This window comes from Oncorhynchus kisutch, linkage group LG3 (assembly GCF_002021735.2).
Source record: "Oncorhynchus kisutch isolate 150728-3 linkage group LG3, Okis_V2, whole genome shotgun sequence".
In the NCBI taxonomy this organism is placed as follows: Eukaryota; Metazoa; Chordata; class Actinopteri; order Salmoniformes; family Salmonidae; genus Oncorhynchus; species Oncorhynchus kisutch.
In genome coordinates, this window is record NC_034176.2 from 71,079,550 (window position 1) to 71,092,783 (window position 13,234).

The 13,234-nt window shown below is 44.7% G+C and overlaps 1 protein-coding gene across 2 annotated transcripts in view; it reads left to right on the forward strand.

The window, feature by feature from the left end:
* Window positions 1-13,234, forward strand: part of LOC109888434 (exostosin-2) — a 21,130-nt gene continuing 7,896 nt past the window's right edge. The window contains exons 1-9 of one of the 2 annotated variants that reach the window (XM_031813311.1): window positions 1-289; window positions 913-1,249; window positions 1,425-1,648; window positions 1,856-1,945; window positions 2,938-3,054; window positions 3,237-3,432; window positions 4,184-4,323; window positions 4,488-4,581; window positions 8,803-8,934. In XM_031813311.1, the coding sequence (XP_031669171.1) occupies window positions 920-1,249; window positions 1,425-1,648; window positions 1,856-1,945; window positions 2,938-3,054; window positions 3,237-3,432; window positions 4,184-4,323; window positions 4,488-4,581; window positions 8,803-8,934 (1,323 nt within the window). In that variant the 5' untranslated portion in view covers window positions 1-289; window positions 913-919. The remainder of the gene's footprint in view (window positions 290-912; window positions 1,250-1,424; window positions 1,649-1,855; window positions 1,946-2,937; window positions 3,055-3,236; window positions 3,433-4,183; window positions 4,324-4,487; window positions 4,582-8,802; window positions 8,935-13,234) is intronic. The other variant, XM_031813316.1, reaches the window with a different exon arrangement.

Sequence of the window (13,234 nt, forward strand, 5' to 3'; positions counted from 1 at the left end):
ACCTTGTGAAAGATGCATCTGTATGCTACTGGGTGGGTGTGATGATACCCCGCCTTAGTAGGTGGCACTACAGCCAGTGCATGCAGAGTAGCCCGCGGGTTTCGGACAGGCGAAGAAGGGTTCCACTTCCGGAAATCAAATCATTCACACGATAACATCAACAACGTTTAATTAGCTATCTACCTAACGTTAAATGTATAGAAACTATACACGATTGGCTTGCCTTTTAGCTAAGAAGAGGGTATGAATTAACAGTTTGTGATCGACTCTGCACCGGTCAAGCGTGAAGGTAAGTTTACTGATCAAATCAAAGTCTGCTGCCGCTGGCTAAACCTGCTACCCAGCTAACGCGTAGGTAGCTAAGCTTGCATCTAGCTGGCTAACGTTACTTGCGTTTACTTTTCAAGATGTCGGTTTATTTTGAAGTGGGATGTTAGCTAGCTATATACATTTCTTCCGTGGTGTTTTATAATAAACATAGACGACAATAAGTTGGTTTAAAGCGAATCAGTTAAGAAATCATTGAACGTCAATGTAGCTTGCCAACCAGTCTGCTAGCTAAATTGAGTTAGCTAATTTGCTGCCAGAGTATTTTAAGTTATATGGTTTGCTACATTAGCTAGTTCAGTGTGGCCTGTTGTCGTTAGCTAGCTTTACCTCACTAGAATGCCTTTGATTGACAAATAGTGTTCCAAGTTGTCATGTAGTTTTGTATAACGAGACCTGCTTGGCTCGTTTTGGCAAGGCCAAGTAACGTTACATTAACTTGTTTATTTATTGCTGTAACTATGAGAGTAGTCTAAAATGGCTTCATTTCCTTTAGGAGAGGAAGCCATTTTAGACTGTTGATACATACCCCAGCAGTGTGTCAATGGACCAGGAGCCATGCTAATATTTCGCTCTCTCTCAAAGTGGTTGAATGGTCAGGCTCAGCATGTGCGCGTCTGGAAAGTACAGTTCACGGGGCCCGGCTCTGATTCCACGGATGAAGACTAAGCACCGCATCTACTACATCACCCTGTTCTCTGTGGTGCTGCTGGGACTCATCGCCACAGGGATGTTCCAGTTCTGGCCACACTCCATCGAATCAACTGCAGACTGGGGCCTGGACCGACGCAGCGTGCACGATGCACCTCTCATCCGACTGCCTGTCGCCAACCCTATTCCTGAGAGAGGGGACCTTAGCTGCCGAATGCACACTTGTTTTGATGTGTATCGATGTGGCTACAACCCTAAGAATAGAATCAAGGTGAGCCTAGTTTCCATCACGTCACAAATTACAGATATGTGAAGTTAGTTTCATCTGCAATTGTTAGTCTCTGAACCTTTGTCTTTTGAACCACATGATTTGAAGGCTTGAAGGATGTTCTTTATCCAACAGCAGCTAAAGTGGACCATCAGAAATGACTGTGTCTGTCTGGCAGGTGTACATCTATCCTCTGCAGCGTTTTGTGGATGAGGTAGGAGTGCCCATCAGCAGCACAGGCCTGTCCCGAGAGTACAATGACCTGCTCAGTGCCATCTCCGACAGTGAGTTCTACACTGATGACGTCACCAGGGCATGCCTATTCGTGCCCTCTATTGATGTGCTCAATCAGAACTCTCTGCGCATCCGGGAGACTGCCCAGGCTCTGGCCATGCTCCCCAGGTAACCTTTCCTGCACACTGCTCGGGTTGCACTGTTATCTCCTCCACCCCGAAGCTGGGAGTACTCTTCATATGTATTTATCCTTCTTTACCCTCTCTGTCCTTCTTGCTCTCACCTCTCATCTACCACATTGATCTATCAGCCCATTTCAGATATCTAAGTGCACACATTTGTAGGTTTTTGACCCTTAAAGATGTTTGTTTCCAGGTGGGACAAAGGGATGAACCACCTTCTGTTCAACATGTTACCTGGAGGACCTCCAGACTACAACACAGCCCTTGATGTACCAAGAGACAGGTAACCTTAATAAACCCAAGACAGGAAAAAATAAAAGTCAATTACAATGAACATAGTTGGATAAACTCACATTTTCATTTTTTGGTTCATCAACCAACCTTCCAGCCAATATTTACTCTAGTGTGAGTGATCAGTGTTTGTTAGCAGAGTTACTGCCAGGCACATTTTGCTCTACCAAGACACCACTAGAGGGAAGCATGGTGTTATCTTAGCTTTCAGTTTCCTTACATGTCCTTAGTCTGATGTTATGTTCAGAGAATAGTTGTATTTTTATTCTCGTTTTTTGTTAAATTGACTCAGTTTTTGAATCCATTTTTTGCTCCATATTTTGTAGTTTGACTTGACTAGATAATCCAGATTCAATTCCATATTTTATCTCCAACACAACTACAGAACTTGCATATAATTACAAGGGGGCTTGAAAAATATTCAGCTAAGATGAAAGTACTACTTAAAAGTAGTCCAGAGATGACAGAACCTCTAGCGGCCTTGAGCGGGCAGACATGCCTGCCAGCCTTGCTCTTGGCTGCTCGCGGGTGGAAAAGGTGGGTTTTGTGAACAGAAAGCCCTGAGACGATGAACACTTATCTGGAGCTGTAGGGAATTTCCTGGGCTCATCCAGCTGTGCTCCATTTGGCGTGGGGCCTCATCAGAACCAGCTGTGTGTGTGTATATATAGGCCTGTGTGTGAGGTGAAGTTTTGCTTGCATCCACAGGTAGGATGCCATAAAGATTGTTCATCATTCTCATATAACTATTACATGCACAGATTTCCTAAAGGATCCATGTGAATACTTCTCATGATCTTCATGTTACTCAATAGCATTGTTAAGCAGATATGACAAGAAACAGCCAGGGCATCTGCACATCTGTCATGTATTGTCTTGCTGCAAAGTTCTGTATAGCTGTCTCTTCTCTCTGTCCTAACTATGTAAGCCTATGTTACAGTGGTGTAACATTGGATACGTGTGTTTGTTTTGTGTGTGTTATAGGGCTCTGCTTGCAGGGGGAGGCTTCTCCACGTGGACCTACAGGCAGGGTTATGACGTCAGCATCCCTGTGTACAGCCCTCTGTCTGCAGACGTGGAGCTGCCCGAGAGACAGCCTGGGTGAGCAGCAACACCACCACCCTGTTTCAGCACATAGCATAGGGCTCTTATCACTTCCTCAAGCAAGACAACAGGCATCATCACTTCATGTGACAATGGGAACATTTGGGAAGTTATCGTTTAGAGTCACCATCATCAGTCACAGAGTTTTAAATGATTTCTAATGGTGTCCCCGTCTGCAGGCCCCGGCGCTACTTCATTCTGTCGTCTCAGACGGCCATCCACCGTGAGTACCGGGCAGAGCTGGAGAGGCTGAAGGAGGAGAATGGGGAGGCTCTGCTCCTCCTGGACAAGTGCAGCAACCTCTCTCAGGGAGTCGCCTCAGCGAGGAAACGCTGCTACAAGGGCCAGGTGTTCGACTACCCCCAGATCCTCCAGGTGAGACGCATACAGAGACCTGCTACCATTTAGACTAACATGTACACACACTTGTAGACATTACACAGCTTAGGGGGAGATTGTTGTTTAACAGATCAGCATGGCCATTTTCACTTAAATGCATTTAAGAGGGCTCTGCTCAGCTGTGTAGGTCAACTCTAGCAGTCTATGTGGGTAACTTTATGCAGGGTATACCTGGGAAACTACAGTAATGTCTGTGGCAGTCAGTCAACCGGTGTGCTTCTCTGCACTGTCTGTCTGCTCAGAGTGCATCTCCAGTCAGTCTCTGGCCTGTCTAGACAGGAAGTGCGCTTATCATCTGGTATGGGTGCAGCATAGCTGCACATCTGGGAGATGTCCCACCAAGGAGAGGGGGTGGAGGGGTGGGGTGGCAGAATCTCAGTGAAACCACCCTTCTCCACCTCTGACATTGGAAAGGTTCACTATTAGTGATGCCTGTATTTTAGAATAATATTTTAGGTTGCCTGCTTGTATACTTTTAACATCTGTAATTGGTCCACCATGACATTGCCCTCCCCACCCTAAACTCTTCCATATGGGAGGCAACATCGACAGTTCATGCAGACATTTTATCAGACTCTGACCAAACACAAGCTGCTCACTAATATTGTGTTAGTCTGTTTTTGACCCGTCTAAGCTTCCTTAGTTTGGAGACAGCTATGTCATAAAACCATGTACAGTTGATATGGCTATGATACTGTAATACCTCGTGGTAATCTGTGTTCCCCAGGAGTCGTCGTTCTGTGTGGTGCTGCGCGGGGCTCGGCTGGGACAGGCCACCCTCAGTGATGTGCTGCAGGCTGGCTGTGTCCCTGTCATCCTAGCAGACTCATACATCCTGCCCTTCTCTGAGGTCCTCGACTGGAAGAGGTACACTAAGACACTGATCTCACTCCAACCAACTTCAACATGTATCTCTGCACTAGATTTTCTGAGCTCGTATTGTGATTTCTGATCTAGTTTAATACCAGTGGCCATTTTTTCCATTGCCATTGATACTGACTGACATTTGTGTGTGTGTGTGTATTGTACAGGGCATCCGTGGTCATTCCTGAGGAGAAGCTCCCAGAGATGTACACCATCTTGAAGAGTATCCCTCACAGGCAGGTGGAGGAGATGCAAAGACAGGTGACAGTCAGATCACATCTTTTCTTCAGCGAACCATCAAATAGACTGAATCCCTTTGCTGGGGATTTTTCTATGCACATATAGGGAAATGCAGTCTTTATAGAGTTGTAGTAATAGTCTATTTCCAGAGGAATACGCCTCAGGAGAAAGTGCCTCCGGCCCTCTCAGGTTAAGTTAGTGTGAAGACGGGGTCAACGGAATTGTGACTTTCACGCTCCCATTCCAACCTGGGAGACGCGTGCCTCACTGTCGGCCCAATGGAAGCCATAACACAGGCAGGCTGAAGGGTGAGAGACACGTTGTAATGGGCCCTTAGGACGAGAGTTTCTGTCCTGTTGTCTGTTTGAGAACATGAGGAGACAATCTAATTTTGATTAAAAGCTCTTATAAATGTTCTTCAGTGTTAGTTTCAGTTGTGCCAAATCAATGATAAATCCCCTCCTTTCACTGGTCCAACTGAGCCTCAATAAACAGAAGTGAAAGCCCTCAGAGAGCTCTGCACGTCCAAGCTGTTTCTCATTCCCTTGTATCAACGCTAGTCCATTTACCAATTAGACTGGCCAAACAGACATATCAGCCCCACAGCTCAGAAACCCTGTTGGAGTTGTTTCATTCGCCAAGCCTTGAACATGTCTTCCCTTGAGGCTCCCCCTCCTGTCTCTGTAGCTGTGGGGATCTGAAATGCTTTAGTGTTTCTCTGTCAGTCTGTCTTGTCTAGTGCTTGGAATTTAGCTATGAGATGTGTAATCAGTTGTCTTTCATAGCTGCAGGACTGTCAGGAAAAGGTTCTCAGTAGAGATGAGGACTGATGATAAGGGGAAGGATTGTAGTTTGTTTGGGGTAAAACAAATACTGATAATAAACATTGTATCAATTCACTGGAAATCAGAGGAACACAACCAAATCATATTGGTCTGAGTTGAGAAGTGAGTACATCTTAAGCCAGGGGAAGGTGAGGCGTAGGTATGTCACTGCCATGTGCGTGCCTGTGGCCCCTGCAGGACTGACGGGAGGAGGGTGTTGGAGCCGGGCTCAGAACGTGTACGGGTGGGGTAGGGCCGGAGCACAAAGGCCCATCTTATCCATGATTTATGGGGTGCTGTAGAGCCCATTCCATATCAGTCCACACCTGCACACATCTGGAGAGACTCCTCACTCACATTCACTGGCTGGAGAGGACACTGGGAATCACTAAGTTGGTCCCCCATAGACTCTATATTTTCAGTAGTATAGACAACACATTGTCAACTCTAACTAATTTGGATGTGTGTAAAATGTTTTTTTCTTCTCTCTTTAAAAAAATGTAAGTGCTGTAGGAGCTTTTTCTTTCTTTTCTGATTGATCTTATTGAAGAGCTGAAGTGAAGTATTTACTCACTGTCTTTCCTTCCTCAGCGGTTCTGAATTCCACACTGTCATCTACATCCTTTATGGGTTTAAAAGGTCCATGACCATATTCCTAGTATGACTAAAATACACAATGTTGATCTTTTTTTCACTAATTGGTCTTTTGACCAATCACATCAGCTGTGAAAAAGATCTGATGTGATTGGTCAAAAGACCAATTAGTTGAAAAAATGTCAGAGTAACACAGCCTTACTCATGATGACTCCATGTCAGCTTTGATTAACTATCTGTATAATTTACTAAGTCCTGAATTGAATCATAATTGAGACATTCTGTCTCACTTATACATGGCCTCATGACTAAGGTCAAATGTAAAACTCCTAATCCATCAGTAGCCAGCAGCATCATTTCAGGAGAAAGAAATGATTTCAACATTTGATGTGGTAGCATCCACATAGGTCCCAAATTGTGAGCTAAGTGCTTAACAGCTGCTAAATGTTAGTGGTGGTCACCTGAGGCTTTCCTCTGAGCCTTGTTTGTCAGACCCTAGGAATAGAATACATGCTTTGTTAGATCAGTACAGCTGAAATGAGTACTTGTCAATCACAGGATTGCAGCAAAAGTACCAAGCCCAATGTAATCCTGTCTGAACCCTCCCTGTCTAAAAGGAGTTTACAGACAGTAGAGTATAGCTAGAGAAAGAGATGGTAGACTGGGTTGTTCCCTTGACCCTGGTTGTGAAATTCTGGCTTCTAGTATGATTTCTCAGTTCCACAGGAACCACTATTGATGATCAGTTGAGTGTCATCGTGGTAATACTACAATGGCCTCCTAAGCAAGTTTGTGCTAAATGAAGAATTGTTCACCATGACAACTTTACTTTTACACTTTATATCTTATTAAGAGGTGCACGTAATTACGCTTATTTTAGTTGCAGTAGCAAAGATTAGCCAAATCAGTTTTGAATTGATGGATATGATCAGCTATGAAAAGCCAACTGACATTTACTCCTGAGGTGCTGACCTGTTGCAACCTCTACAGCCACTGTGATTATTATTGTTTGACCCTGCTGGTCATCTATGAACTTTTCAACATCTTGGCCCATGTACTGTTATAATCTCCACCCGGCACAGCCAGAAGCGGACTGGCCACCACTCATAGTCTGGTTTCTTCCTAGGTTCTAGCCTTTCTAGGGAGTTTTTCCTGGCCACTATGCTTCTACACCTGCATTGCTTGCTGTTTGGGGTTTTAGGCTGTGTTTCTGTACAGCACTTTGAGATATCAGCTGATGTAAGAAGGGCTATATAAATACATTTGATTGATTTTGTTTATGGTCCAAGTTCAAGAACACCTCAAAGAGAGTTCAGTCTCCTTAGCCCAGCGCTGTATGTTAGAGGAAGGGAACGACAGTTCGGCAGTGAAACAGACCTCTGCCCTTTTTCTCTGCTGTGACTCCGTCTCTTCTTCCCTCATAAAAATTCCTGCAGGCGCTGGGAGGGGGCGGAGCGGGCCTCTTAGGCCGGAGCAGTTTGCTTTTTGCCTCCCGGTCGGAAAGGAAACTTTCATCACTGGCTGATTTATGGGCCGTTGGGTTCCCCTGAGATTAGAAAGTCTTTTTGAATACTCCTCACCCCCTCCATAAAAATAAATGCTGTTTTCCAGTGTTAAAGGGGACTAAGGGTGCGGAGTGGGGTCTGGTTCCTTCTCATGTGCTGCTGAGAGCTCTCGGTGGACCATACCACAACAAAAACACTAGGACAAGCTGCTCCACTGCTATGGAAGGACAGCCCTGTAGCCAGGCCAAGACTACCACAGCTCTAACAAAACGGTTGGCTCATTGGCTAAGCTGTAGCAGCCTGTGCTATTACTGTGTTTGCTGAATTGTAGTTTTCATTTTGTGCACTGTTGTCTGTTTGTCGCTTGATCCTCCTCTGCACCTAATCCCAAACAGAGGAGAACTTCTTCAGCTGGGGGTCTTATTCTCACCCAACAAATATGCTATTAATATCTTGAGTTTCAGGCTGTGCGAATAGTTTCCAGGGTGTGCTCTGGCTAACCAGTCAAATGTCAGTTGGAGTTGAGGGGTCCAGTATGGACCTCCGACATGTGCTTGTTAAAGAGTGCTGCACTCAGGGTCACCTAGGACCTGCTGAGGTGGAGTCGGGTCACACTGACATGGCGCCTCCTGGCAGGAGACATTTCTGTTTTAAGGAGCATTAACTCTTATGGGCTCCTCCCTCCATAGCTGTCTCTTAATGGATCAGTGGGAGGGAAGCATCAAGGAAGCTGGGGTTCTGCCTGGGGATGTTGTACTAGTAACATCTGCATTGAAATATGATTGACTGCTAGGCTACACCTTCCCCTCGGGCACCGTAATGATCCTTGTTGGTGGAGAATTTACTTAAATACATTTTTGATGTGCAACTAAAGGTAGATATGTACATAGTTTGCATATATCTTGGATGAACATGTATTAGTCCCATTGGGACTTAAGCAGGGGTTCCCAACCAGGTTTACTAGGACCACTGGGGGTACTTGAGAAGACTCATGAGACCATAGGTCTACTGGTAAAATGCACATGAGTGGGTACCCCTGGCAGAGTAAAATTAAGTTGGTGGTACAGTAACAGAGGTTGGAACCACTGGCCAGGTTGATATTTGGCTGCCCTGTGCTTTGAAAGTCAGGTGAGCTCTAGAAGGTCTTGGCCTGCTGTAGGACAGATGATGTTAGAGATTCTAACCATCTAGAGCAGTCCTTCCTGTTCTCCAGTCACTGGGATGCCTTCTGAATGTGTGTTCACGTTCATGACAGCTTGTCTGTTTGTCCAGGGCCCAGACCATATGTTTTTACTCCAAAACAACTCTGTTCTCCTCAGGCCCGCTGGTTCTGGGACGCTTACTTCAGCTCCATGAAGGCCATCGGCATGACAACGCTTCAGATCATCAATGACCGCATCTACCCCTATGCTGCCCGCACCTACGAACAGTGGAACAACCCCCCTCTGGTCGTGAGTATACCTCTAGTTGCTAGGTCTTTAAAGAGTGGAAATATGTGGTTTTTTTAGGCTAGATGTGTTTTAACTTGATTGGATACATCAGTCTTCCATTGGAGCCTGCTATAATCTATACCCCTCTAGCCTACACCACTAATGTTATTGTATTTTTACTGTGGTTAACCACTGAATCTTCTTAGACATACGAGTCATATTTATGGGGGTGCAGTCTGCAGTGTGTGGTATTGATGTGTGACCTGACACTACTGTGCTGGCCTCACAACACAGTGACTGACTCCCTCAGTGGCAGATATGACACAGTTTTCCCTGGTAAGTCTTTCCCGGTGTATCAGCAGGACAGCTTCCTCTTTATATGTCCTTCTCTCCACACATGTGGTCTTTAGCTGCTTGATAAAGAGCAAGTACTGCTGAAACAGCCAGTGTGTTTGTCAGCAGTTCTGCACTGGGAGGATGCCTCCAGTGCGGTGAAAAATACATGCCTTAGTGTTTGAGTCATTGTGTATGTGTGAGAGAACACTGTTTAAGGAGTGTGTGTGTAACCTCTCTGTGGTTGTGGGAGTGTGGGGATGCAGACAGCTTGGCTCAGCTACCACCTCTCAGGGGCTGTTAATCAGCCCAGCCTGATCTGCTGCAGTCCCCAAAGACACCACATGCAGCTCCGCCCTTCCTCTGTCTGTCTGTGGGGTAGAGAAGGGGGGCCCATGTTCCTCCTTATTGGACAGGCATACCCTGTCCTACCAATGGTTGGTGATATGTGAGCCAGTCAGTTATGTTGGTCAAGTCACATGGACTCTGACTGAAGATATGTTTACCACACTTGGCTTCTCAGAGTAAATCAAAGCTCTTCAAGACCTCCGGTCTAATTACTTTCTACTCAAGCCAACTGCTCAATCACAGCCGGTGTTGCCTTTTTTTCGGAGTGGGTCGTTGGTTAATCAACAGTTACACTTGACATTACCCACCTCTCTGTCAAACTCCTGTCTGCCTTTTTTCCCAACCAATCGTCATCATTTAGGTGTGCTGTCTCAGCCCCTGCTCACGAGGTTAATTGTGCAGGGCCACAGACCTGTTACCGTTCCAATGCTAGAGAAGTGCCATCTCTACGTATTCAGTGGAAACACGTCGAGCAGAATTGGAACAGGACACTAAATAAATCAAGCAGCTTTTTTTCTCTGCTGTTCTGTATCCTTCGTTCGGGGTCATAATTGAAAGCACATTTCACAGGCTCTCTGCTAGTAGCAGTGCCTTTAGAAGGGTTTTCAGGCTAGGGAGGGAGAGACAGGATGCTTTTTGTTCGGCCGTGGCCATAGTTGTAAGATAGCAAACAGGTAATCCATGGTAGTCACCTGTTCAGCCTCTGAAAGGTGGCTGAAGGTTTGGAGACTTTGTACCTTAGGGGGCTTTCATATCAGATTGGTTTGGAGTGTTTTCTTCTGAACTCTGGCGTGTTTTCTCCCTTAGTTTGGAATGGTGTGAACACACTTCGTAATTTGGTGCAGACTAAACAACACACCGTGGTTTGCTCAAGGGTGGTCTCGGTCCAATTAATTACATCCTGCATAGTAATGAATATTCATATGATGGCAACTGATTATTTTTTATCTTGACCTTTGGTTTCTAGGGGACATCTAACATTTCAATTTAGGCTAAGTCGGTGCTTGTTCAGTGGTTTAACCTGTCTAGGACACAGGTTCCGCTAGCGGAACCAGCCCCCTTAACATTCCGCTGAAAAGGTAGTGCGGAAAATTCCAAAATATTTTTCAGAAATATTTAACTTTCACACATTAACAAGTCCAATACAGCAAATGAAAGATTACCAAGATGTTTATCTACCCATCATGTCCAATTTTTTAAATGTTTTACAGCGAAAACACAACATATATTTATGTTAGATCACCACCAAATCACAAAAAAACACAAAGCAATTTTTCCCAGCCAAAGATAAAATTAATCACTAACCTTTGATAATCTTCATCAGATGACACTCGTAGGACATCATGTTACACAATACATTTATGTTTTGTTCGATAATATGCATATTTATATCCACAAATCTCGGTTTACATTGGCGCCATGTTCAGAAATGCCTCCAAAATATCCGGAGTAATTACAGAGAGTCACATCATATAACTGAGATACTCATCATAAACATGTATCTTTCATCAAAGTTTTACATATAATTAAAGATACACTTGTTCTTAATGCAACCGCTGTGTGAGATTTCTTTTTTACTTTACGGATAAAGCATACCATGCAATAATCTGAGACGCGCTCAGAAATACACAACATTTCTCCGCCATTTTGGAGTCAACAGAAATACGAAATTAGATCATATGACATTCTCCCAATCTTTTTCTGGATCATCCAAATGCTCTCTAGCGAACTTCAGACGGGCCTGGACATGTACTGGCTTAAGCAGGAGGACACGTCTGGCACTGCAGGATTTGAGTCCCTGGCGGCGTAGTATTGCTGATGGTAGGCTTTGTTACTTTGGTCCCAACTCTCTGCAGGTCATTCACTAGGTCCCCCCGTGTGGTTCTGGGATTTTTGCTCACCGCTCTTGTGATCATTTTGACCCCACGGGGTGAGATCTTGCGTGGAGCCCCAGATCGATGGAGATTATCAGTGGTCTTGTATGTCTTCCATTTCCTAATAATTGCTCCCACAGTTGATTTCTTCAAACCAAGCTGCCTACCTATTGCAGATTCAGTCTTCTCAGCCTGGTGCAGGTCTACAATTTTGTTTCTTGTGTCCTTTGACAGCTCTTTGGTCATGGCCATAGTGGAGTTTGGAGTGTGACTGTTTGAGGTTGTGGACAGGTGTCTTTTATACTGATAACAAGTTCAAACAGGTGCCATTAATACAGGTAACGAGTGGAGGACCGAGGAGCCTCTTAAAGAAGAAGTTACAGGTCTGTGAGAGCCAGAAATCTTGCTTGTTTGTAGGTGACCAAATACTTATTCCACCATAATTTGCAAATAAATTCATAAAAAATCCTTCAATGTGATTTTCGGGATTTTATTTCTTCTAATTTTGTCTGTCATAGTTGAAGTGTACCTATGATGAAAATTACAGGCCTCATCTTTTTAAGTGGGAGAACTTGCACAATTGATGGCTGACTAAATACTTTTTTGCCCCACTGTATATTACCATCTGGGATAGAGTAGGAGACGGTTCACTATGGGCACGCAAATCATCCAAAGTGAAAATGCTGCCCCCTATCCCAATAAAGTTAAATGGGCCAAGAAACCTGGCCAGACGATACCTTCACTGGTAGAGAGCAGACGAAGCCTGCACTGTGAATGTGCTCATATCAGGACTCTTGAAGATGTGACGGCTGCACCATCTCTGCTTCTCCTAATCCCTGGTATGCAATCATCACGCATACAAACTACACACCGCACAAATCAAACGTCCCCTGCTGGCTAGATGGACCTGCCTCCAGTCATCACCGGAGCTGCTGTTACTCCCACTTTGCCTTGGCAAATTGTTTGTTATTGAGGAGAAAACAACACTTTGTCAAACACTCAAATGCCATGTTGTTCTCGATGTTGTATTATGAGGATGTTTACAATGATTTGCATCAATTTACATTTCCTAACATCACCACAATAATGTGTAGCCTAAATCACCCAAATGGCTGCATGTTCCCGTTTTGTGTAAATTGATCATTGTAAGCAGTGAACTCAATTTAACTAATTAACATTGGAGAAGTGGCTGTCTTTCTTTCATCTTGTTTATGTCATCTGACAAGTGACATCAGTGGTCCCTTTCCTCTTCTCTTCATCTCACCACTTATGTGTCACCGTGTTTAGTTTAATTATTTCCCCCTCTGCTTGTATGTCAGTGTGTCACCACCACAGAGAAGTTGAGTTGTTTTATTGGTGAGGACTGACTGATGTAGGGTATATGGGGTGACCATGTTTATGGTGACAGACATGGTGGACGCCGTTGGAAGAGCCACAGAAACACCAGTCTATCTGTGGTCACCTGTCTGCAGCAGAACAGAGAAGCACTTCAAGAAGTACACACTTTTATTTCACATCTCCATTCCCTCCCTATGAGGTTAGCACATGTCTCTAGTGGAGGTCTGGAGGCTTTGGGGGCCTTTTATACAGTTGATTAAGTCAGCTGCAACCTCCTTTATTTAAGAATGCTACTGTTGTAGTGTTTGACAGTTATTTAAGGGTTAAAACCACATTATCCAGTCAACATAATGCTCCTGCTAACAAAGAACAGTGACGTTGAAGTTGACCCTGTAGATGAGAACCTGCATTGTAGAGCACTTTAAGCT